Source organism: Alexandromys fortis, unplaced genomic scaffold, assembly GCF_014885135.2.
Source record: "Alexandromys fortis isolate MF-2015 unplaced genomic scaffold, M_Fortis_MF-2015_v1.1 scaffold_140, whole genome shotgun sequence".
NCBI lineage: Eukaryota > Metazoa > Chordata > Mammalia > Rodentia > Cricetidae > Alexandromys > Alexandromys fortis.
Genome location: NW_026068048.1, coordinates 195,192 through 219,583, shown reverse-complemented (window position 1 = coordinate 219,583; position 24,392 = coordinate 195,192). Strand labels below are relative to the sequence as shown.

Sequence of the window (24,392 nt, the reverse complement as noted above, 5' to 3'; positions counted from 1 at the left end):
TGCCGCGGGGCCGCCTCCCGCCCGCCTCCCGCCTCCCGCCCGCCCTCCCGCGCGCCGCCGCGCTCCGCCCTCCGCGTCGCCGCCGCAAGGGGGGGAGGGGGCGCCGGTCCTAGGTGGGGCGGCCGCACGCACGCCCAGGTCGCCGCAGACCCCCTCTCCACTGTGGAGCGCCGGGGTCCAGCTTGAGCCCCGGCCCCACCTCTGTCCCTCCAGACCACGCCCCAGCGGCTTCTTGACACCCCCCCCCACACACACACACATACACCAGCTCTCTACATCACACCCTCGGAGTGGCGGGTCTTACCTCCTTTGAGACCCCAGACCATGTTGGTAAGCCACCTGGAAGCAAGACTGTGTTCTACTCCGTTTCGCGACCTCAGATGGGGGCGGGGGTGGGCACACCCTGTCAGGCAACCTAGACCATACACCTCTAATTCCAGAGGGACCTCAGATCATATCACAGCATCCCAGGGGATCCAGATCCCACCCCCACGCCCATACCCAACACTCAGATGGCCCCCAGACCACACCCCAAAATCCACATAGGACTCAGACTATATGTCAGTGTCCAGAAAGAGCCCACCATAGCTTGACTCTTTGGGGAACTCTGGGAAACCAGACCGTGTTTCATAGCCATTCAGAGAAAAAACTAGGTCCAACCCCAACAAGGTCCTTCCTCCATAAGGACCTTCATTTCCCTGCCCACCAGGAGGAACTGTAGTGATGGCTAATGTCTAAGGGACCCCAAACTTCTCTTCTGCCCATGGAAGACCCTTAAATGCTTCTCATTCCCCCAACTATACCTCAGGTCATCATCCAACACCCTTGGGGACCTTGGAATTGTCACCGTTCCTTTCAGCCCCCCCCCCCGGTTTATCTGCCCCCATTTCCCACCCATTCCTAGCAATCAGTCCTGCTACCTTCAGCCCTTTCGACCTCTGTGACTCCCATGGATCCCAGAATGCCTTGTTTCTTCCTTCTTTCCACTAGAGTCCAGCTTCTGCCCTGCACAGAGCTGCCCTCCTCGTCCTTTCCTTAGAGCCCATGGGTATCTCAGGCCATGTTGTATCTCCTTTTGAGATACACATAGGAACCCCAAACTCAGCAAAGCCTTCCCTCAAAATCTAATCTATCTTTTTGCAGCGCCAGTGTCTCAAACACTTCCCATTAGGCACCCCCACCATGAAACTCCTCCCCCAAGCCCTGTAAATCCTTCCTAGGCACACTCCCAGAACCAACTCACCACCACAGATCTCTTCGGTGAATGATGGTTCAAGTCAAAACCAAGAAGAGCCCCAGGGGAGCTCCTAGTCTCCCCTCTCCAGATTCCACCTGTCCACACCCTCCAAACACCAACGGCACTCCACCTTCTAGCACTACAGCTTTGAAGAAGCAGAGCAGAGAGACTGGGGGAATCACTCAGCCTGTGAAGCCCTTGCCGTGCAGCAGGAAGGATGGTGGCTGAGACAGGCAGATCCCTGGGGCTTTCTGGCCACCCAGTGTAGCCTAACCTGCTAGCCCTAGGTCCCAGTGAGAGAATCTGTCCCATGAACAAAGTAAAACCTGTGCTGGAGAGATGGCTCATCTCTTAAAAACACTGACTTCAAATGGACCCAGGTTCAATTCCCACCACCTACCTACATAGCAGCTCACAACTCTCTGTAATTCCAGTTTCAGGGGGATTCAGCTCCCTCTTCTGACCTCCACAGGCACCAGATCGGCAAGTGCTACACAGACATTGTACCCGTACACATAAAATTTTTTTTGTTCTGGGATTAAAGGTATCACCATTGCCCATGCATATGACTTTTTAAAAAATACTCATTCTAATTTTCTTTTTTTATATTTATTTATTTTTATTATGTATACAATATTCTGTCTGTGTGTATGCATGCCTGAAGGCCAGAAGAGAACACCAGACCCCATTACAGATGGTTGTGAGCCACCATGTGGTTGCTGGGAATTGAACTCAGGACCTTTAGAAGAGCAGGCAATGCTCCTAACCACTGAGCCATCTCTCCAGCCCGGCATATGACTTTTTACAATTCAAAAAAAAAAAAAAAAAAAAAAAAAAAGATGGACCACTCCTAAGAAAGAACACCTGAAGTTGACCTCTGGCCAACACACACACTCACACATGTACATGCACATACCACACATAAGGGAGCAGGAGAATCACGGCAACAAACGTGAGCATAGATGCAGCCATACTGCAGGTGGCAGTGGTTCCGGGGCCTTCGGGTACAGAGGAGCTGCCCTGACTATCCCCATTTCACAAATGAGAATCACTGAGGCAGACAGAGGCTTAGTCCCCTGCCCAGGGTCACACAGGTCAATAATAAGGGGCATCATAGCATAAAAATGAAGGGAAAGAGGGGTGAAGTCAGGCTGGGGCTGGAGGTGAGGGGAAGAGGGAGGATAACGGAGACACGACGGCTAAGTGAAGAGTCTATGAAGCAGGCAGGGGTATGGACCACTGAAAGTACCACACTGCAGTTCCTAACTAGAGCCCCAATTTTTGCAGCAGACTTCCAATACAGACTGATAACCAAGCCTATAATTCTTCACCAATTCTGGTCCTACCTGCTGCCTCTTAGGCCCCGCCCCAAAGCACAAATCCCACTCTATGTAATGGGCTGGCCCCAAATTTGTTATGTAAACCAAGTTGCCTCTGCCTCTCAGTGTGTGGACTAAAGGCGTGTGCTACCATGCCCCGCCTGAAACTCTAGATTCTTAGTGAGCAAGTAAATAATATCCATCCTAGGCCCCGCCCACAAATACAAGCCCCACCTCTTCTGAGTAAACCACACCCTCCATCTTTGCCTTCTTGCCCTTTAGAATCCTGACTTTCCGCCTAGGCTGGGAGTCTTTATTCTGTGCTAAATCCCTTCTGAGCTTCTCAAACATAAGCCCTGCCCCCATGTCCAAGAATAGAAAGAAGTTGCCCTGGGAAAACATAGAGTGCAGATTCGAAACAGAGAGCTTGGGCTGGCGAGATGGCTCAGTACCCACTGGCACCTCTGGCCAAGACTGAAGATCTGAGTTCGATCCCTGGAGCCCACAAGGTGGAAGGAAAGAAGTCCTGAAAGTTGTCCTCTGGCTGTCCCGCGTGAACACACACCCGTGCACACATACATACATACATACATACATACATACATACATGCGTACATACATTAATAAAATACATTACATCAATAAAAAGCCCCCGTTATACTGACTGACTCTTCATCAGATAATCTGTTCTGGACCCTCTGATTGGTTCTTGCTTTCCAAACTTGTTCTTGATTGGGCGAGTCCCATACATCACATCCTAAAAGCAAGTTCAATTCTGAAGGGTAGGGTAGGGAGGAGGGAGGAGGGAAGGAAGGCAATGGCTACGAGATTCTTTCCTGAAACTGTGCAGTGTGGCCCTTGGACGTGTGATAGTCTGTGGCTTCAGCTTCTGTGCCTCGGTTTCTTCATCATGGCCACCTACCTCTTCATCGCGCGCGGTGTAGGAATTAAGCGGTCGCCTGTATGGTACCTGTATTTGTCAAGCATTTGTGGTCATGAGTGTGTAATCTCAGACAAGTCTCATTGCCTCTCTAATCTTGGCAAGCCAGGGGTTCCTTGACCTCTTCATTAGATGTCCCCGTGATCCCCCAGACCTCTCTTCCCACCCCACCCCCAGCCACTGGGGACTGAGATTGTGATCAGAAGTAGCTTGGGGCCAGATAGCGGTGGCACACCTTTGATCCCAGAACCCGGGGAGGGAGGCAGAGGCAGGTGGATCTCTGAGTTTGAGGACAGCCTGGTCCACAGAGAGTTCCAGGACAATCAAGGTTACCCAGAGAAACCCTGTCTCAAAATTTAGGGGAGTGGGGCCTCTGGCAGGGAGGAGACAAGCTTGATCCAAAAGCCCCCAGAACAGGGAAGGCTAAAGACATTTCTCCACGCCCAGTTTAGAGATACGTTCTCCAGAATTTCTCTGGGAAGGGCTTGTCTTGACTGGAGACAGGGAAAGAAGGGGGAGGGTGGGGCAAAGAATCTGAGGGAGCAGGAGAGGCAGGCCGTGAATTCCCTTCTAGGCCCATCCCTAGAAGCACTAGGGTTGGGGGGGGAGGGACAGATCAGGACCAAGGTCACTGTGTCATTGTTACCATGGTGATGGCCACCTCTCAACAGGGAACCTGGAAAAAGGTGGAGGAAGGGAGTTCTAGCCCCCCCCCCCCCCCCGTGTGAGGACTGAGAAAATCTGGGCGATAGTGAGCGTAGCACAGGAAGTAGATCCACCTCTCCCAGGACGGCCAGGCTCAGAGCCCTGTATACCCTGGGTGCTGAATACATGGCCTTCAGAGAGAAAGGTCTGAGAGAATTCAGTGCCCAGAGGTCCTGGAAGAAAAGAAAGAGAAAAGACAAGAGCGTAGGGAGTCTCCCCTTCCCTGAGTCTTCAAGCCCTCTGGGGTTCACTGAGCCCTGAATCCTCTTCACTGCCCACAGTCCTGGGCCTTCAGGCTTGTCCAACCTTGAAGCTATCCATCTCTAGCATCCTCCTGGTGCCAGAAGCAATTACAGTTTGATATTTTGATATATATCGGCCTTTAAATTCTTCCTACCTGAGGGCTCATCTGAGACACATAACATTTAGTACCAAAATATGCCTTCTAATCCCAAAGTGGAAGAAGAGGTGAAGAGAGGGGATACTGCACTTTCTCCTCTCAGGGGCCTTTTCCCTCTTAGGAGTGACCCCTTCACAAATTCTAACTTTTCCTCTCAAAATTCCCTAAGGGAATCCCGGCCACCCCGGTTTCCCATTCCATCCCAGGAAGCTCCACAGTCCCCCTCCCTTGGTGTCTAAGAAACAGGTGTCTTTTCCTCCCCGGGCCAGTTCTGTTCCCCTGGAAACGTTCGCCGCCTGCCGGCCACAAGTTGGAACTGCAGAGACTGTCGGCCCTCACGGACAAAGAGGCATCAGAACTGCATCAGAGCCGAGTTAAGGGTCGCTAAATTCCTGATTTTTTAACGTTTATTTAGCTCTTGGATGTTCATCAGCCAAGGAGTCTGAGTATTCAAGCGTGAAGATTCCATATCCCTGGCTCAAAGGTCAACGAAAGAAAGCTAACTTTTCTTGAAGCCAGGACTCCGTGAGGTCCTCTGTGGTGCGGATTTCAAACACCTGGGTAGAGAGAAAGAGGTCTCAGCATTATGATCCAGTGAGGCTTCCTGACCCCTCGGACTAAGGAGCCCAGACCCAAGCCCTCTTCCTTCAGACCCAGGAGCTCAGACCTCCAATGTGCCTCCTCCCTCAGACCCTGGAGTCCAAGCCCAGCTCTTCCCTCAGATCTGATGATCCAGGCCCAACCCTCCTCTATCAGATCCAGGGGTCTGCTCCACAGTCCCAGGGGCTCATCCCCTGGCTTCCTCCCCCAGACCCCAGGGTCACCCAGCCTCTCCAGAGCTGGGGCTCCCTCTGGACCTTCGTAAGCTCCGCCGTCTGCACCAGTCTGTTTTTGCTCCCCGCGTACATCATCTGTTGCTCAGGCTTGCAGCCTGTGTGGAGAAGAGAACGGGTGTGGCTGGGGGCACGACTCCGGGCTGGTAAAACTCTAGCCGTCATGAAGACACTGCAGTTTAAGGAGGATTGTAGCGGGACCCTGAAGGCTGTACTCAGGGTTTCTAGATTTGTTTAGGAGCTTCAGGTTACAGTGAAGGTGTCTAGGAGAAGGAAGATTCAGGCCTCTGGTGGGGACTTCCTGGTAACATGAACAAGAATGTGTGTGCTCTTGACGAACCTAAGTGCCTACCTCCACTAAACGACTCCCACATACAGCGTACCCCACACATATACATGATTACACGTTTTCTTCTTAGACAGGGTCTCACTACGTAGCCCAGACTGGTCTTGAACTCACTGTATAGACAGGACTGGCCTTGAATTCAAAAAGATTTGCTTGCCCCTGCCTCCTGGGTGCCGGAGCTAAGGGCTTGAGTCATTGAGTCACCGTGCCTGCCCCGTTTGTTGTTTAGATAAGGTTTCACTCTGTAGCCCAGGCTAGCCTGGGACTCATCCTCCTTCAAGCCTCAGCCTCCCAAGGGCTGAGACTACAGGCAGAACACAACTATGTCTGGCTACAGTACCTTCAGGGTACTTTTTTTTGGAAGGGGGTTGTTTTGTGTTTGTTTGTTTGTTTGTTTGTTTGTTTGAAACAGGGTCTCTCTCTATAGCCCTGGTTGTCCTGGAACCTACTATGCAGACCAGGCTGATCTCAAATTCACAGTCTGTGTGCTAACATTAAAGGCATGCACCAACATACCTGGCTACAATTATACCCTTGTGTTCTTTTTTTTTTTTTTTTTTTTTTGATGGTGCTGGGAATAGAACTCAGGGCTTGCAGCATACTTGGCTGGTGTTCTACCCATATCTATACTTATAGGTGCCTATACCCACTTACATACACCTTCATAGCCATACACACACCCGCATGCACACACGCACGCACTGCTCCTCGGCATCTAAGACCCTTTCCTCAGGACAGTTAGAGCCATGTCTCACCCACGGGGCTGGAGAAGATGAAGCACAGAGGGTAAGACACCCTGCCATCGGCATGCACGTACTTGTAGCTGTAAACCACGAACCTACGGCAGAGAAAGGAAAGTCACACTAGGACCCAGGAAGCAGTCCAGTCTCTGTTCTTTGAGTTCATGTCCTCGGATCCAGAGCTGATCATGGCAGCACCCACCTGTAATCCCAGCACTTGCGAGGGATACAGGAGGAGCTGAAGCTGAATTAACCTCAGCTACACAGTGAGTTTGAGGCCAGCCTGGACTTTATCAGTTCCTGTCTCAACTACTTTAAAAAATGTAATTTAGCTGGGCAGTGGTGGCACATGCCTTTAATCCCAGCACTCGGGTGCAGAGGCAGATGGATCTCTGTAAGTTCAAGGCCAGCCTGGTCTACAAAGTGAGTTCTAGGACTGGCTCCAAAACTACAGAGAAACCCTGTCTCAAAAAACCAAAAAGAAAAAAATGTAAATTAATGTTGAGCATTCTCAGCCACGGGGTTATTCACTTGGAGTGCAGACGCCCAGGGAGATGCCCTGGAACATGCGTGTGATGTGAGACTCGTGCTGGGCCCCACGCTTCCCTATCCCAGCAGTGGGACCTTAGGGCACAGCAATCACAAGGAGATGCTGAGAGCTGGTGCCTGACCCAGGAGGTGGAACTGGATGTGAGTCAAGATGCTAAGCACCACCGTCCAATGGGTCAGATTTCACACAAAAGACAAAGTCTAAGCTAAAACTCGGAAGAACATCGGCATCGAACCTCCCAGGGGCGAGGCCCAGTTCTGGGCCCTGGGTCTTTGCAGATATCAAAGGTCCCTGAGCCTGGGAATGAGGTTCAAAACTGGAGAGACCAAAATAGAATTGAGTCGAGATGAAAGATGTGGACAGACCAGTTTGAGTCAGGCACAGTGGCATAGGCCTGTGGTACCAGCACTCAGAAGGCTGAACCTGGCCATTGCCTGTGGTACCAGCACTCAGGAGGCTGAGCCTGGCGTAGGCCTGTGATACCAGCACTCTGGAGGCTGAGTAAGAAATGGATGGAAATCAGAGAGGACAGGGTGCATTTGGGAGGTAGAGGCAAGACCTGGAATTCATTTATTTATTATGTATACCATTTTCTGCCTGAATGCATGCCTGTGTGCCTGAAGAGGGCGCCAGATCTCATTAAAGATCACAAGCCACCCTGTGGTAGCTGGGAATTGAACTCAGGACCTCTGGAAGGGCAGCCAGTGCTCTTAATCTCAGAGCCATCTCTCCAGCCCAAGACCTGGAATTTAAAGCTGTCCTTGGCTATATATTGAGTTCAAGGCCAACCTGGGATACCTGAGACCATTTTTCAAAGGAACAGCAAGAGGAGCTGGAGAGATGACTATGGTTGAGTCCTTTTATTTCCTTGCACAGGACAGCAGATGAGTTCCAATGACCCATACCAAGTGGTTCACATACACACATATACATAAATAATAAATTTCAAAAAAATTTATTTTGGTTTCTTGAGTCAGTCTTTCTCTGTGTAATAATCCTGGCTGTCCTGGAACTCACTCTGTATGTAGGTCAGGCTGCCTCTGCCTCCTGAGTGCCAGGGTTAAAAGTGAGCACCACCAGCACCCAGCAAATTTCTGGAGATATGTCCCAGCATTAACAATTTTTGCCCTTACAGAGGACTAGGTTCAGTTCCCAGCACCCACAAGGTGGCTCACGACACTCTGTTCTAGGGCATCCAAAGCCCTTTTCTGGCCTCTGAGTACATGTAGTGCATAGACATACATGCATACAAAATGCCCATACACATAAATACAAAAAAAATTTCTGAGACAAGAGCTCACTATCTAGCTCTGACTGTCCTGGAACTCGCTCTGTAGACCAGGCTGGCCTCTGACTCACAGATATCCTCCTGCCTCCGCCTCCCAAGTGTGGGATTACAGGTGCTGTGCCACCAAACCTCGCCTTAAATATTTTTTAATTTTTAAAATGTCCTCCTGGTTTGTTTACTTACCCTTTAAAAACTATTAGCATAAGGACTGGAAAGATGGCTCAGAAGTTAAGAGCACTTGCTGCTCTTTCAAAGACCTAGGTTCCATTCCCAGTACCCACATGGTGGCTGACAACTAAGTCCAGGAGATCCTATGTTGTCTTCTGATGTCTACGGGCACCAGGCACACATATTGTACATAGACACACCTACAGGCAAAATACTCATGTACATAAAACAAAATAAATAGATCCTTATCATACTAGTGTAAAATTCTGTAATAAAATATTATCAAATCAACAAAAATTTCTAGACTATGACTTCATGGCTTCAAACTCAGAGATCCTGAGCACATAGACAGAACTGGAGACCCATGGCTCCCCAATTTGTAGGTCTTTTATCACTCCCTACCCATAGTCCTCCACACCACCCTTCCCCCAGGATTCCTACCTGGGTTGTCTCTCTGGCAACTCAGATCTAAGTTCCTCTGGAGAAATGTTCTGAGAGAGAGAACAAATGACCATCGTTCAGTTAGAGAAAGAGAGAGAGAGGGAGGGAGGGAACAAATAACCATCATTCAGTTCATTAAATGAGCACTTGAAATGTGATCGTTGTTCTAAGAAGCGAAGCGTGGGCAGATTCATTGAGTTTTCTCAGAACCATACGGGGAGGTCTTATTATACCCACTTGCCAGCTACAGAAACTGAGGCACACCAATGTCAAGGGACTTGCTCCACATTGCACAAGACAGTAAATGCCAGAGTTCCGATTTGAATCAGTGTTCCCATGGTAACCACTGTACTCTACTTCCTTTCAGGGGGCCCAAGGAAGCCCAGCTCCTCCTGGTCAATACCCTCCCTTGCCAAGAGCCTCAACCCCAGAAAGAAGGAAGGAAGGCAGGCTAATGCTTACAGCGAGGTCACAAAATGGAAGGCTTATCCAGTTATACAGGGTTGTTGGTGGCTTTGAGCTACCTTATCTAGAACGTAAGCCCTAGGTGCTGGCTAGTTTTATGTCACCTTGACATCTGAGGGGAGAAAACACAGTTGAGAAATTGTGTCTATTAGAAGGGCTGTAGACAAGCCTGTAAGACACTTTCTTTAGTGATACAGGAAGACTCAGACCATTGTGGGTTGGGCCACTCCCTGGGCTGCTGGTCCTGGGTTCTATAGGAAGGCAGGCTGAGCAAGCCATGGGAAATAAACCAGTAAGTAGCTCCCTCCATGGCCTCCACCTCAGCTCCTGCCTCCAGGTTCCTGTCTGTTTTGAGTTCTTGCCCTGCCTTCCATCAGTGGGACTATGATTCAGGATATGCAAGCCAAATAACCCCTTTCTCCCCAGCTCATGTGGGTCATGGCGTCACAGCAATAGTTAACCCTAGCTAAAATAACCAGCTATTTTTTTTTAAAGGCAGGGGTAAGGCTTGAACTCACTATGTAGGATCAGGTTGGCTTCCAACACAGAGAGATCTGCCTGCCTCTGCCTTTTGAGTTCTGGGATTAAAAACCAGAGCCACTGTGCCCAACCTTTGTTTGACTTTTTGATACAGGGCCTCTTGCTGCCCACGCTATCCTCCAGCTAACGTTGTGGCCCTCCCATCTCCACCTCTAGAGCGCAGGCATTACAAGCATGTGGCATTGTACCTTGCTTATGACATACCCAGGGAGCAGTCTACCAACTCTGTCCCCAGACCTCTCACTGTTTTCAGGGGTCCCACATCCTGGCCCTCACCTGGAATTCTTCCTCCAGCACCACCATCTGCCGGTCTTTGTCCACTTTCACTGGAGAGGGATAGAACACAGGTTACAGGTCCCTCCCATCCCAGGGGACATTAGCCCAGCCCTCCCTCCCTGTCACCCCTGCCCCACCCTTCCATAGGGCAGAAGTCACTGACTTATGATGGCTGCATTGTCGGTCTCTTTTCGGAAGCGGAATTTCCTCAGCTTTTCCTTTAACTCCGGGTCCACTTCACACACCACCAGGGAGTCCGACTGCCAATGGGACAGGTAGGAGTTGAACTGGCTTGGCCTCTAGCCTGGCTCCTTTCCTGACTCAGTTTCCCCATAAACCAGGGGAGAAGCTGAAGCTAGCCCATGTGAGAGGACTTTGGCAAACACCTCAGTGGGTGCCAGTCACTGGGACACACGGCTCAGCTCCGGGGTATACACAGAGGGCAGGTTCTACCTTCCTGATAGGTTCTCATGGATTATTCCAGAAAACCCAAGGATCTGCTTGCTTGGGGCCAAAATAGAACCACCACCTCTCTGCCCTAGCTATATCTTTTGCCTCAGCTGGGTACCTTCTTTCCCTGCCTGTGACCTTCATCCTCAGCTGACCTTCATCCAGGCACCCTCCTTGCCCCAGTCTACCCTAAACAGCAGGCCCAAGCCCTTCCTTGCCACCCAGGCCCTCTGACCATGGCTTTTCTGTCCTCAGGCCTCCTCTCAGTTCCGCTGTCTTCTAGGGGTGGGGACCCAGGCTGAGGGGCGGACTGGGAAGGGGAAGGCTTCACCTAACACCACATCCTGTTTATGCCCAGCCTGGGACAACTGTCACAAAGGGCTCCTCCCCTTCCTTCCTTCCCTGCATCTGCCAGAACCCAGGAGGCCTTGTGGCCACTGAGATGGAGGTTCGAATACACGGTGAGGCTTGCCCCACTGTCTGGCCCTAGCTAAGGAAATCCACCACTCTGGTCTGGGATCGCTGTGAAGATAATAGCTTCAGCTATCCCCCAAGTTGATAGACGTGCCCAATCGTTAGCAAGTCCGGTGTTGTAGAATACACCTTCAGTTCCTGCACTTAGGCAGAAGCAGGAGGATCTTTGTGAGACTGAGGTCAGCCTGGTCAGTATAGTGAGTTCTAGGACAGCTCTTCCAGGACTACTGTTAGAACATAGTCCAGGGATGGAGCTGCGTGAGGATTCTGAGTGCTTATGACAAACTGCAAGAAAACTAGACAGGCATCTTGTGACCTCTGTTTCTTCAAAACATGGTTTTTGTTTGCTTGTTTGTTTTTTGGTTTCTCGAGACAAAGTTTCACTGTGTAGCCCTGGCTGTCCTGGAACTCACTCTTTAAACCAGGCTAGCCTAAGACTCAGAGAGCCTCTTCCTCTGCCTCCCTGGTACTGGGATGAAAGGCCTGTGCCACCATGACTGGCTAGGTCTCCGCCTCTTTTATCAACTTCACTCTCCAAGGTCTCACAGTTTCTAGAGTGGTGACTGACTACAAAGAGAGACCCTGTCTCAAAAATAAATAAAAGTGGTATATAATGTATTTATTCCAGCACTCAGGATGGCTGCAAGTCTGAGGTCACCTGGTTGACAAGAGTGAACTCCAGGATAGGCAGAGTTACACATAGATACTACATCCCAAAAGACTGGAATAGGACCTGTGAGATGGCTCGGTGGGTAAGGGTACTTGCTACCAAGCCTGAGGAACTAGGTTCAGTCCCTGCGACCCACATGGGGAAGGTGAGAACCAACTCCCACAAATTATTCTATGACCTCCACAAGTGGGATATGGCATTTTCATGTATATACAAACATAAACAAATAAAAAATAATCTAATAAAAAATTTTAAAATGAGGGCTGAAGCAATGGTTCAGAGGTTCAGAGCACTGGCTGCTCTTCTGGAGGTCCTGAGCTCAATTCCCAGCAACCACATGGTGATTCACTACCATTTATAGGGGGATCTGATGCGCTCTCTGGCATAAAGTTGTACATGCACTCATATACATAAAACAAATAAATCTTTTGAAAAAATTTAAAAATGAAAGAGTAGTTATTAGTAGGGCATAGTGATGCATGCTTGTAATTCCAACACTTGGGAGGCAAAAGCAGGGGAGTGGAGAATTGCAGGCCATCCTGGCCTACATAGTTCAGCTTTTTGTCAAATGCAGCAAAACAGAGCCAGTCCTCCCACTCTAGCCTTTGGAAGATAAAGACAGGAGATCAAGAGTTAAGGCCACTTGTGGCTACATACCAAGTCTGAGGGCCAACAAGGACCACAGTGAACCCAGCCTGGACCTAGATCCTGGAGAGAGAGAGAGAGAGAGAGAGAGAGAGAGAGAGAGAGAGAGAGAGAGATCAAAAAAATTAAAAAAACAAATAAAACAAACAAACCAAAAACAACAGGGTTTCAGAGATGGCTCATCAGCTAAGAGCAGTTAAAAACATTGGCAGCCTGGAGGTGTTGGTGCACACCTTTAATCTCAACACTCAAGGCAGAGGCAGGAGGATCTCTGTGAGTTGAACACAGCCTGGTCTAGAGAGCTAGTTCCAGGACAGCCAGAGCGACACAGAGAGACCCTGTCTCGAGAAACCAACACCAACAAAAGAGCACTGGTCACCCTTGAAGAGGATCAGGGCTTGATTCCCAGCACCTACGCAGTAGTCAACTCCAGTTCCAGGGCATCCAACACCAGTTTCGGACCTCTGTGGGTACCAGACATACATGTCGTATACATACATACATGCAGGTAAAACACTCACACAAAATAAAATAAATCTTAAAGAATAAAAAGGAACAACAAGCAAAAACTTCAGAAAAATCTGATAAAACAAACAAAGGAGTGTTGAGGGGTTGTGTGTAGCTCAGCAAAGGCATGTGTTAACACACACAAGGCCTGGCTTTTTGTTCTCATGCAAACACACACACACACACACACACACACACACACACACGAAGTACTCATATTCCCGTCCCCTTCTTGAAATGGAATACTGGGTAATATGGCCTACTTAAGTGCATAAATTTTAAAAAATCATTTAATAAACCCAAGTGTTCTATAAAGAAGCTATACAAAGTACTTTATGAGAAAATCATACTTATTTTAGTGAAGAAATACAGGCAAGGAAAAATATTCCTAATCCCTAGATCCGCTTGGCTTTCTGCGCTGGCTCTCCTTTCTAACAGTGGACAGACCCCACCACTGGTCTCCACTCCACCTGCCAGGCCACCTCCACAGCTATTCTCTAACCCTTCCCGTAATCTGTCCCTGTCCCTTGATGACTCTCTCTCTCTGAGGTCTCGTGAAATGTTATTTCTTCCACTTTCAAAATGAACAGCTTCGTCTCCAGCCATGTGTGGTGAGACACGTGTAATTCTCAGGAGGCTGAGGCAGGAGTATTGGCCAGCTAGGGGTATATAAGAAGACACCGTCTCCAAAGACCAAAAATAAGGGGGGGATAGAGCAATAGTTAAGAGCACTGGCTGCTCGTCCAGAGATCTCACGTTCCATTTCCAAAACACACGTGATGTTTAAGAACTGTCTATAACTCTACTTCTAGGGGATCCAATGCCCTCTTCTGGTCTCCATGGGCACCAGGCATGCATGTGGCACACAGAAAAACACGCAGGCAAAGATCCATACACATACAATAAAAACTGATCTATAAACAAACATTAATCTAGCTGGCACCATAGCTCAGTTAGTGGAGTACTTGTCTAGCATGCATGCCCTGGGCACAATCCCCAGCACCATATAAACTATATAAAGTAGCACATTTAGCACTCAAGAGGAGCAGGCATGAGGCTCTACAGTTCAAGGTCATTCTTGGCTACCTGGAGAGTTAAGAGGCCCAACTGGGCTGAGATGTCTCAAAAATAAATAGCTGGGTTTGGTGGTGCATACCTTTCATCCAGGTACCCAGGAGCCAAAGGCAGATGGATCCTCTATGAATCTGAAGGCAGCCTGGTTTACACAGCCAAGTTCCAGGACAGCTAGGGCTACACAGTGAGACCCTGTCTCAAAACAAACAGGGTCACAGAGTTTGCTCAGTAGATTAAGGTGTGTGGTGCAAAGCCTGACCATGTAAGTTTGAACCCACACGGTAAAACAGAACTGATTCTTCCTGTTCTCTGTCACTTGCATGGCTTGGCAGCCACACCTGCTGCCGATTTTCTTCCAAACTTTCCCAAAACAATTGTCTATACTTGTTGCTTCCCAATTTTCTCTTAAACTCCATGCCACAATGCTAGCTTTTATTTATTTATTTATTTATTTATTTATTTATTTATTTATTTATTATGTATACAATATTCCGTCTGAACGTATGCCCACACGCCAGAGGAGGGCGCCAGATGTCAGTACAGATAGTTGTGAGCCACCATGTGGTTGCTGGGAATTGAACTCAGGACCTTTGGAAGAGCAGGCAATGATCTTAACCGCTGAGCCATCTCTCCAGCCCCTATTTTTAAACTTTTTATGTGTGTGTGTTTTCCTGCAGAAGTCAGAAGAGAATGACAGATTCCCCTGGAACTGAAATTACAGTTGTTAGTCTCCATGCGGGTGCTAGGAACTGAAGTCAGGTCCTCTGGCCTAGCAGTGAATGCTCTTAACTGCGGATCCATCTTTCACCTCAGAAAAATGTCTTTAAACAAAGCAAAGTTAAAAGTGTGTGGGGGGGTGTGGTTAGCTCACACTTGAAAGGAGAAGTGCAACTTGTATAGTATAAGAAAAAGTCTAGGCCAGTCACGACTAGAATGAGATCCTAATTCAAAAACTCCAAATCAAGTCAACAGATGGGACTTGTGATGTCCCCTGGTATGAAATGGCCTTTCCTTACCCTTTTCACACACACTCTCTCTCTCCCTTTCTCCCCCTTCCCTCCCCTCCCCCTCCCTCCTCTCCTCTCCTATTTTTGAGACAGGGTCACCTTATATACATAGACCAGGCTGACTTCTAATTTACAGAGAAGTCCCCCCTACCCCTCTGTCTTTGTTGGGATTAAAGGCTTGCACCACTATGCCCAGTTCCTTCTACTTCTTCTTCTTGCTGCCACTTCACAGTCTTCGTTTAGTGTCCATTTAAGTGTCCTCATTTTCAGAGTTCCGTCTGATCCTAGTCTTCATTCATCCCCCATACACTCTTTGGGAATGGTCACCCACTCCCAAAGCTGCAATTACCATCTCTAATGATCCTTAAATCCTGGTCTTCAGCCTGAGTTTGTGGCTGGGTGGGGCAATGCTCTTGATTTCGCTGTTGGGCGTCCTACACTGAGCTTCTTCTCTGGGACCCGATCTCCCAGAGAGCTTTGTCCTGGACCTTTCTCTTCCGCCCTGGGGCCAGCCAGTGTCAAAAGGCTAGTTCAGAGGGCCACCTAGGCGTCTCTCCCATCTCCTCCCCTCCCCAGGGTCCCTCCCAGATGCAACCTCGCCCCAACTACCCAGGTAGCTCCCTGGACTCCTCCGGCGTCCCGTTCCTTCCCATCCCACCTCCCTGTGTAAGCTAGAGGCGTCGCTTCTAAACTCCTAACTCAAGACCTCCCCGATCTTGAATCCCTTCCGCATTCCCCAAGTCACTTTCAGCACAAGTGCAAACTCCCTCCAGTGGCCAAACATCTGGTGGCTGCTCATTTCCTACTACTGCCTGTCGTAAACTAGACACTCCACCCTGACTGTATTTCTTAGGGTTCTCAGAACAAGCCACATTGCTGTCATTCTTCTGGAGCGCCGGCTCCTTTCTCAGTTCACCCCGACGCAGGACAATTTGTGGACGGACTAAGATCATGACCAAAGTGACGGGAGCGATCTCCATTTATTGACGGTCTCTTTTGTGCGGGGGGGGGGGGTGTCTTCTCTTCTTTCCACTCTTAAAGGGCCCACCTCGCTCATCTGTGTCACTTTAGGCGCGGCCGATCCGCATCAGGAGCCAGAATGCAGCATTGTCACCCCAAATGGCGAAGGCACTACACGGTACAGACCTAGGGCCGGGCGTGACCGAGGGGCGGGGAGGAGGGGGGCCCTGAACGCCAGAATGAGGAATTGTGACTCGGTTCCTCACCGCTGAGTTAGATGGCCGCGAGGCTGCCCCCTGCGGGCCCGGAGGCCCACTCGCGGGCTCCGCCAGCCTGTTGCCCGGGGCAACGCGGCGCGCGCCCCTCCCCTTCCCGTCCCTCTGCCCTCCGCCCGGGGCCTGGCCGTCTGCCCGTCACCCCCAAGTCCGACCAATCGCAGTGAGAAGAGGGCGGGCCTCCAGGCCTCGTTCCAGCCCCCATCTCTCCCTTCCCGGCCAGAACCCCGCCTTTCTCGCCGCACACCTCCCATCCTTCGGGCTGCCCTCGCCGCCAGTTGGCTGGGTTCGCCGTCCGTCAATCGGGTGTGAGCTAATGCTGGCGCGCAGTGTCCCTCCGGGGCGGGGCCAGGGGCGGTGACGCACGGCGCGGTGACGCAGCGCGACGGCGGCGGCGGCGGCGGCGGCGGTGGTGGTCGGTGCGGGAGGAGGGAGGGGAGCTCGCGGGCCGGAGAGGGGGCGACGGCGGCGACGGCGGCGGCTGCGGCGCGGGTGGCGGCGGCTGCCTGAGGAGGCGCGGGTGGTGGCGGCGGCGGCGGAGGCCGAGGCGGTGAGTCTCGGGCAGGGCCGGGCCGGCGGGCGCGGGGCGGCGGCGGTCGAGGCGCGCGGCGCTCCCCTCAGGGCGACCCAGGCCGCGCGGCCGGCCCCGCCCCCTCAGGGACCCGGCGTCGCTGGCTGCGGCGGGCGGCGAACTCGGGCCTCGGCAGGCCGGGGGAGCCCGGAGGACCCTTTAGGACCCCGCGTTCAGCCCACTTCTCCCCACCCGGGCCCCTTCCTCAGCTTCTCCCCCAAGCCCTCACGCCCCGGGGATAGTCGAGGGGCCGGGCGGGGACCTCTGTCTTGACCCGGCACGCATCTGCCTGGTCCTCCCGCACGGCTCCTGCGGCCTCCCCGGAGACCACCCTCAGCTTTCAACTGCCTCCTCCGGGGACCTTCCCTATGGATCCCCGCCCTTTCGTCCCTGCCCCCCCCCCCAATCCTCCTCCTGTATCGCTACACATTCCTTGATGGCTACTCCTCGTCAGTCTCCGCAGCACAGATCTCAGGCATCTCCCTCAGGAACCTCCCTGGAACCCCCAAACAGCCCCCAGACACCTCTTCGGCATTTAGACCCCTCCCCAATCTCATCACATATTCCATCCATCTCCCTCATACTTCCTCTTCACATACCTCAGGTTTTTACCCTCTCATCCTTCCTCATTCTAGAAATCTTAGAGATTTTCGCTCTTATCCCCCAAATCCTTGAGAATGCCCCGGTGAACCCTACATCTTCCTTGAGAAGCATGCGTATCCCAGAGCAATCTTCTTCAGATACTATTGAAATGCTCATCGATCCCAAAACCCACCTGGAGGACCACTCCTCTCATTGCTTCCATCTCTCATATGCACCCCACCCCCTTGTCATATCTCTTGGACCCTAAAAATCCGGCCCAGAGACCTCATGTTCTGCAAATCTTTCCCACCTTGGAATGCTGTAGACTAGATCACCTCTATGTACCCCAACTATTTTCTCCTGAACCCCCACACCTACTAATCTTGAAAGTCTCCAGAGAGCTCCTCTCATATTCCAAAAACCTGTTCCAAATCCCCTCTTATGTATCCCAATTCCTTTCCAGTAACACACACCACATATTTTAAAAAATTGTCTAAGGACTCCAGAAAGTTCCCTCACAGCCTCTGTATTCTCTAGAACTCTTCTTGGATAACCCGAAAATCTGAAACTACCCCCTTGTAGCCTTAGATAGCTTTCTCAAGCTCCTCTGTACAACCCTGAAATATCCCTCTGAGATACAGCCTTCAGGATGCCCTAGCATCAGAAACCCCGGTAACCCTGAAACGGCCCTTAAAATACTACTCAGAAACCCTGACATCCCTAGGACCTTTGGATCTATTCTTTGACTGTCTTACTAAAAGACTTTCTCCTAGCTATCTCTTCCTCAGAGCCCCCACCCCCCACTCTCCATAACCATCTTTAGAAAGCCTTCCACACCTACCTAATCTTCCTTCACTGTGAATGAACGTCCAGAATATTTTGTGAAAAGCCTACTCTGATAACACCAGGTCTTCTCTAGGAGTCCTGTCCCACCCTATCCCCTGTGTGCTCTTTTTAACTTTACTTGAGGTTACTCATCAAAGCCACCTCCCCATGTGGGGTGTGTGAGTGTGTGTGTTTGTGTGTTTAAGGATCCCTCTGTCAGGACCTCTCTCAGAAGACCACTCCTTTCCCAAGACACTCTTTAGAGAAATTTCCTCCCAAACTCTGTGTCAGTAATCTCTGATACTTTCTGGGAACCCTCCCTCAGTTTTCCCCTCTGACATTCCCAATCTTATTTCAGGGCTCTGTTAGATTAATCCTAATGAGGATAAATCTGTTCTCACTTTCTCTTATTCTCCCATTCTCATTCCTTTGGAATCATAGACATTTCTAGAGCTCAGCCTACTTCCCCCACTATTTCTTCAGAGACCCCAGCATCCTTCAGATTCCCAGCTCCCCAATTCCTCTACTTCTGGAAATTCCAGTGCTTGGAGACTCTTCTGTCAGATTGACCTTCCTTCCTTCCTTCCTTCCTTCCTTCCTTCCTTCCTTCCTTCCTTCCTTCCTCATCCTCATAGGTCTCTCTCCTTTCAGACATGGAAAGATCTTTAACACTCACTTAGAGACTTGTTGAGGACTTTGATTTCATCCCTTTCATTTTTGAAGACCCCTTACTGAAGAATTCCCTTTCCCTTCTGTCAGTGGCTCTCAAAGTATGGTTAGAACTGCAGCAGCACTGGTTGGAAAATGTGAATTCTTGGGTCTTACTCAGACAGAATCAGAAAACTTCGGAGGAGAGCCCAGCATTCTGAGTTTTTAATAAATGATCCTGTTGTTTCCGATGTATGCTCAAGTTTGAGAACCACTGCTTCTAAGAGGTTCTCTCTTTCTCTGTAAAAAGTCCTATAAGAGCTCTAAAGATGTGCCTCTAAGCGCTGCTATGCCTCCCTATTTTCCTGGGAATCTACTGTGTGAAGTACCCATCCTCCAGAAAGACTTCTTACCCACTTTGAAAGATCTTGGCTTCTCCACAAGGTTACCCCACCCTCTGAGTAATTACTTCAGATTCTGCCTTTGAATGGTCCCCTTTCAGCTCTTCCTCAGCACTTTCTCCTTCTACCTGCCCCTCTGGCCCACCCTAGAGCTTTTGCTGCTTTTGCTTTAAATTGCTACCTCCTTGAACACACATGTCCCACTCATTTCTCTCTCTTCATGTGGGCAACTTCAGGTCTTCTGTGTCTTAACTGCCAAGGGCCCTCCGTGCACTTCACAGAGCACCAGTCACTTTCCTGCTTGTAGTTTATATTGACTTAACCCTCACTGGACAGGAAGCTAGAAGGACAGGCTGTATCTGAATGTGCCAGGTGTTCCAGGGAACTAGCGAGCAGTACACTGTCCTGCCCCTTCTCCCTTTCATCCATCACTCTGTTCAGTCCCCTTGTCTATCCTCCTGCCCACTGCTTCTGTTCATGGAACTTTTCTTGGCGCTGATTCTGAGCTGTCCTGTGTTCTCTTCTGGTGACCTACCTCACCCCATCTTGGTTAGCTTTGCTCAGTCTCTCTTTGAGATCTCTATAGTACTCTCAACTTTTTCCAAGAGAATCCATTCCTCTGTAGGGCCAAGAAAAAGAAATAGAAAAGCCCAAGATAAACTCTGTCTTTAGGGGGCTCACTGTCTAGTAGAGGGCTTGGGCACGTGCACCACAGAGTACATGAGATGTAGATTATATGCTGTGGGGATTCAGCTATTTGGAAAGACTTCATGGGAAAAGTATTTAGGTGAGGTAGTGTTTCATGGGAATCAGGACCACAATGAGGGGCTCCTAAGCAGGGAACACAGTTTAAACACTATGCTTTTGTTTTTATGGTGCTGGGAATTGAACTCAGGACCTAAGGCACAAAAGACAAGTGGTTAATGACTGAGCTACATCTGAAGCCTCAAGAAAGCATCACTCTCACCCATAGTTTCTTCTGTATATGAGCAGAGTTGAAGGAAGCACTCTTTCATTTGCTGCACTGGAGTGACCCACAGATGTAACAGGGATTGCTGTTTACTGACTACTTATGTTTGCTAGGTACTGTTCAAGTGCCTTGTCCGTGTGGCCTCATACCCACGGGACCCTGAGGTAGATAAACTACGATTATCTTCATTTTACATATGATGAAGTGAAGGACAGGCGGGGCTAATAGAAGGTCTGTAGGCCCTGCCCATTTCAAAATGATAGTGCCTTGGGTCAGAGAGTTGGATTTTCTATTTGGATAGGGGTTGGGCGTGACCCTTATGTTTTCACAACTGAAAAAAATGAAGGTGATAATGATATCTTACTTTATGGACTAAGTTAATGGATGTAAAGTACTTAGAACAATGTCTTACACATGCTTGAGGGCTGTGAGCAGAAAGTAGTTAATGCTAGCCAAGGTAGAATCTTAACACAAAGTAGTTTAAAAGAGATTTTGAACACCAGCAGGCATGGGAGGGAGGTGTGCAGGGAAGTGGGGTGAGGGTTAATTGACCCATATTACTGAAAAATCCAGACTGCTTATAGCTGCATCCAGAGGTTCAGATAATAATCCTGACCTTCACATTTCTCCACTAAGTTAGTCGCTTCTTCCTTAACAGGTTTTTGCTTGTGGTGACAGATACTACCCTCAGCAACCCCAGCTTTAAACTCTACCTCTTTAGCAGCTGCAGTGGGAAAAAAAAAAAAAAAAAACTCTTAGAAGTCCCAGTTTGAAACAGTTTTTCTCCCTAGTAGTTATGAGACAGTTGATGATACTTGGCTATGTTTGGGGTTCTGTGCTCTGCAACTGGCTCTCTTACTGAACCATATAGGATTGTGAGTCCGCCCCATGAGCTTTATGAGTATTGGCGGTTCTTTTCTCTGTCCCCACTTCCACTAATCCTCTGCTCTGTGATTATTTGGGTCCAAAGAAATATAATGGTCAATATGATCCTACAGACTTTGTTTCTGGCTCTCATTAGGAGAGGCAGGAAGGAGATGAGTGTCTTGATTTGCTGGCTTTAGAACATAGAATGTAAGTCTGGATTTCTAGGGCCTAGAACTTTGGAGAGGTTTTGTTTGTTTTAGTGGAAACTGGTCAAATAGATTGTGGTTGAAAGTAGGTTATAAAACAGCAATAATATATGAACTATGCAAGGTTTTTTTTTTCTTTTTTCTTTTCTTTTTTTGTGAGGAAGGATTTTTTTCTGTGTAGCCCTGGAACTCACTCTGTAGATCAGACTGGACTTGAACTCAGAAATCCTCCTTCCTCTGCCTCCCAAGTGCTGAGACTAATGGTGAGCACCACCACTGCTCAGCAAACTAGAACTATGCAAGTCTTAAATATCCCTATCAGTGAGTGATTGTTAAGTAATTTATAGGGGGAGATATTTTAGATATTGGAGATATAGCTGAGAATGAAACAAAGACTTGAAACTCACAAAATTCTTATTTTGATGGAGAAGAGCAAGTACTGCATTAAAAGGTGGCTCATTAGGTAAAGGTATTTGCCTGGCAACCTGAGTTTGATTCCCAGAACCCATGTAAAGGTGAAAGGAGAGAGTACTGACACCACAAGTTGTCTTCTGACTTCCACATGCATGTCGTGGCAATGTGTGTTCACACAGACACAAAACACTAACATTTTAAAAAGAAGTATGAGTGTGATATGTACTATGAAGGAAATGAACGAGTGTAAAGGTGATCTCTATAGACGGAGTGGCCAGAATTGGCCTTGTTGAAGAGGTGACAATTGAGCCTGATAAGCAGGAAAGAGGAGTGCACCGGTTGTGGGAAGACCAGGAAGTGAGACGTTCTAAACCTAGCATTGCTGCATGCAGAGGAAGGACTGTTGTACGGTGGAGAAATATATCACAGCTGTTTCTTTGTCAGATGCTATGGTGTAGCAGTGGATCATACAACCACAACTCCCTTCCCTCATGCCTCTTGAAGGAGCTACAGCCTTTGAAGAAACACCACCTGTGATTGTATCAGACTCCTTTTGAGGAAAGTGAGGGAAATTGGGACAGGTCTAATCTGAAGTCTGAGGAGGAGGATTGGGAACATTTATGTGTTTATGAGCAAAAATGATAATGCACTCATGTGAAAGTCAGAGCACAGCTTGTGGGAATTGGTTCTTCTTCTACCATGTGGATTTCAAGAATCCATCTCAGGCTGTCAGGTTTTCTCTGTAGCTTTGGAACCTATTCTGGAACTAGCTCTTGTAGACCAGGCTGGCCTTGAACTCACATCCACCTGCCTTTGCCTCCTGACTGCTGGGATTAAAAGAGTGTGCCACCACTGCCCGGCTGGTAACAAGCATCTTAATCTGCTTAGCCATGTTGCTGGCACAAATAAGAACATATGTAGCTGCCACTAAGAAAAAATATCTAGGGGCTGGAGAGATGGCTCAGCAGTTAAAGATCACTGGCTGTTCTTCAGAGGACCTTGTTTTGGTTCCTAGCACCCACATGACCGGTCACAACCATCTAAAATTCTGGTTCCAGGGGATCTGACACCTTCTTCTGACCTTTTCAGCTATTGCACACTTGCAGGCAAAAACACCCACACACATAGAATGAAAATAAAATAAATCTTTAAGAAAAATACAGCTAGACAGATAGTCCTCCTGTTGCTGCCATACCTGCTGTATACTTGTATGTGCAATGAACTTGGTTTTGGGATTTTATTTATTATTATTTTTTTCTTTAAAACAAAAAGACAGGTGGGTGTTCATACCTGAAATCCCAACATTCCAGGTCTTGGGAGGCAGAGGCAGGAAGTTCAACATCATGAGTTTAGGAACAACATTGGCCTACATGAATCCCAAGTCATCCAGGGCTAAATAGCCAGACCCTATCCATTTTACCCCACCCCACGAAAAACATGAGATTGTGGGGGCACATGCCTGTCATTTCAGCACTCAGAAGGCAGGGAGATCTCCATTTCTAAGTCAGCTCAGCTTCATAACAAGACCGTGTGGTTCTGGGACTGGGGGCGGGGGAACGATGGGACTACATCTTTAGGACAGTAAAGAAACTAAGATGACAGAAGAGTCCGAGATGTCCACAGAGGTGACGATTTACTTAAAGGATAAGGGAGTAGGGAATGTTCTGTGGGAGATAGAGAGTCAAGAGATTTTTGGAACAGGAAAAGGAATAGCAACTTCCTTGTACTCTAGGGTTTCCCAGAGTGCCTATGATGCACTTAGTGTCCAGTAGCCCTGCTTGACTTCTCTCCTCTGTTTCCCTAGGAGAATTCATTAACAAAAAAGGCTCTTTTTTGCTGAGACAGTGTATACTTTTTTGTGTGTACATATTTTTGAAATTTCTAAAAAAAATAGTTCTTACAAAAAATACTTTGGATTCTTTTGTCTTTTGACACACTCTGGTTTGGTGACTAGCCTATTTGTTCATAAAATATGTGTTTCTCAAAGGCCTAGGTCAAGAACTATAGAAGATCTAGGCACCCGAGGTCTGGTGTTAAAGGATAACCCATAAGCCCAACTTCTGGGCATCAGTGGGGAGGTCTGGGGCTGGAGAGATGACTCAGCGGTTTAGAGCACTGACTGATCTTCTAGAGGACCTGAATTCAATTCCCAGCAACCACATGGTGGCTCACAACCATCTGTAATGAAGTCTGGTGCAGAACACTATATACATAATAAATAAATCTTGAAAAGAAAAGAAAAAAAGAACAGGAGATCTGAAGGCATAGTGTTTGGGCCCTGCAGATCTTACACAGTCGTAAGTAGTGCCTTCCCTTCTGTCTAACTTATTTTTCCCGTTTATAAAAGGCTATTTATGTCTCATAAATATATGTGCCATTTATGTGTTATGTATGTGTGTGATGATAAGGATGAAATCACAGATTTTTCACATGCTTTGACAATCACAGTGCTATTGAGTTACACCCCTCTTCCCTCAAGCCTTACATATATCTTTTAAATTAGATCCCAAGCACTTGAGAAGCTGAAGGAGGGGTATCTCAAGTTCAAGGCCAGCTGGAGAACCTGTCTCAAACAAACAATAAAAATAGATGTCTGGG

At 48.8% G+C, this 24,392-nt stretch overlaps 2 protein-coding genes across 7 annotated transcripts in view; one reads left to right on the top strand and one right to left on the bottom strand.

Annotated features, from left to right (window-relative positions):
- Nucleotides 1-4,990: 4,990 nt before the first annotated feature.
- Nucleotides 4,991-16,198, bottom strand: Gmfg (glia maturation factor gamma). 4 transcript variants are annotated; one of them, XM_050119300.1, is made up of 8 exons: nt 16,124-16,198; nt 12,500-12,550; nt 10,412-10,508; nt 10,249-10,298; nt 8,968-9,017; nt 6,536-6,618; nt 5,459-5,532; nt 4,991-5,158 (listed from the first exon to the last, which is right to left on the bottom strand). In XM_050119300.1, exons 1-8 carry the CDS (start codon nt 16,130-16,132, stop codon nt 5,087-5,089), a joined length of 486 nt encoding a protein of 161 aa, XP_049975257.1. In that variant the 5' UTR covers nt 16,133-16,198; the 3' UTR covers nt 4,991-5,086. The 4 variants fall into 4 exon arrangements, with proteins under 4 accessions (XP_049975257.1, XP_049975258.1, XP_049975259.1 ...); XM_050119301.1 differs by lacking the exon at nt 16,124-16,198 and adding an exon at nt 15,425-15,574; XM_050119302.1 differs by lacking the exons at nt 12,500-12,550; nt 16,124-16,198 and adding an exon at nt 10,934-11,018.
- A 505-nt stretch (nt 16,199-16,703) lies between these two features.
- Nucleotides 16,704-24,392, top strand: part of Samd4b (sterile alpha motif domain containing 4B) — a 39,575-nt gene continuing 31,886 nt past the window's right edge. For all 3 annotated transcript variants that reach the window (XM_050118948.1, XM_050118947.1, XM_050118946.1), the window contains exon 1: nt 16,704-16,860. The gene's annotated coding sequence lies outside the window, so the exon portion shown is untranslated. The remainder of the gene's footprint in view (nt 16,861-24,392) is intronic.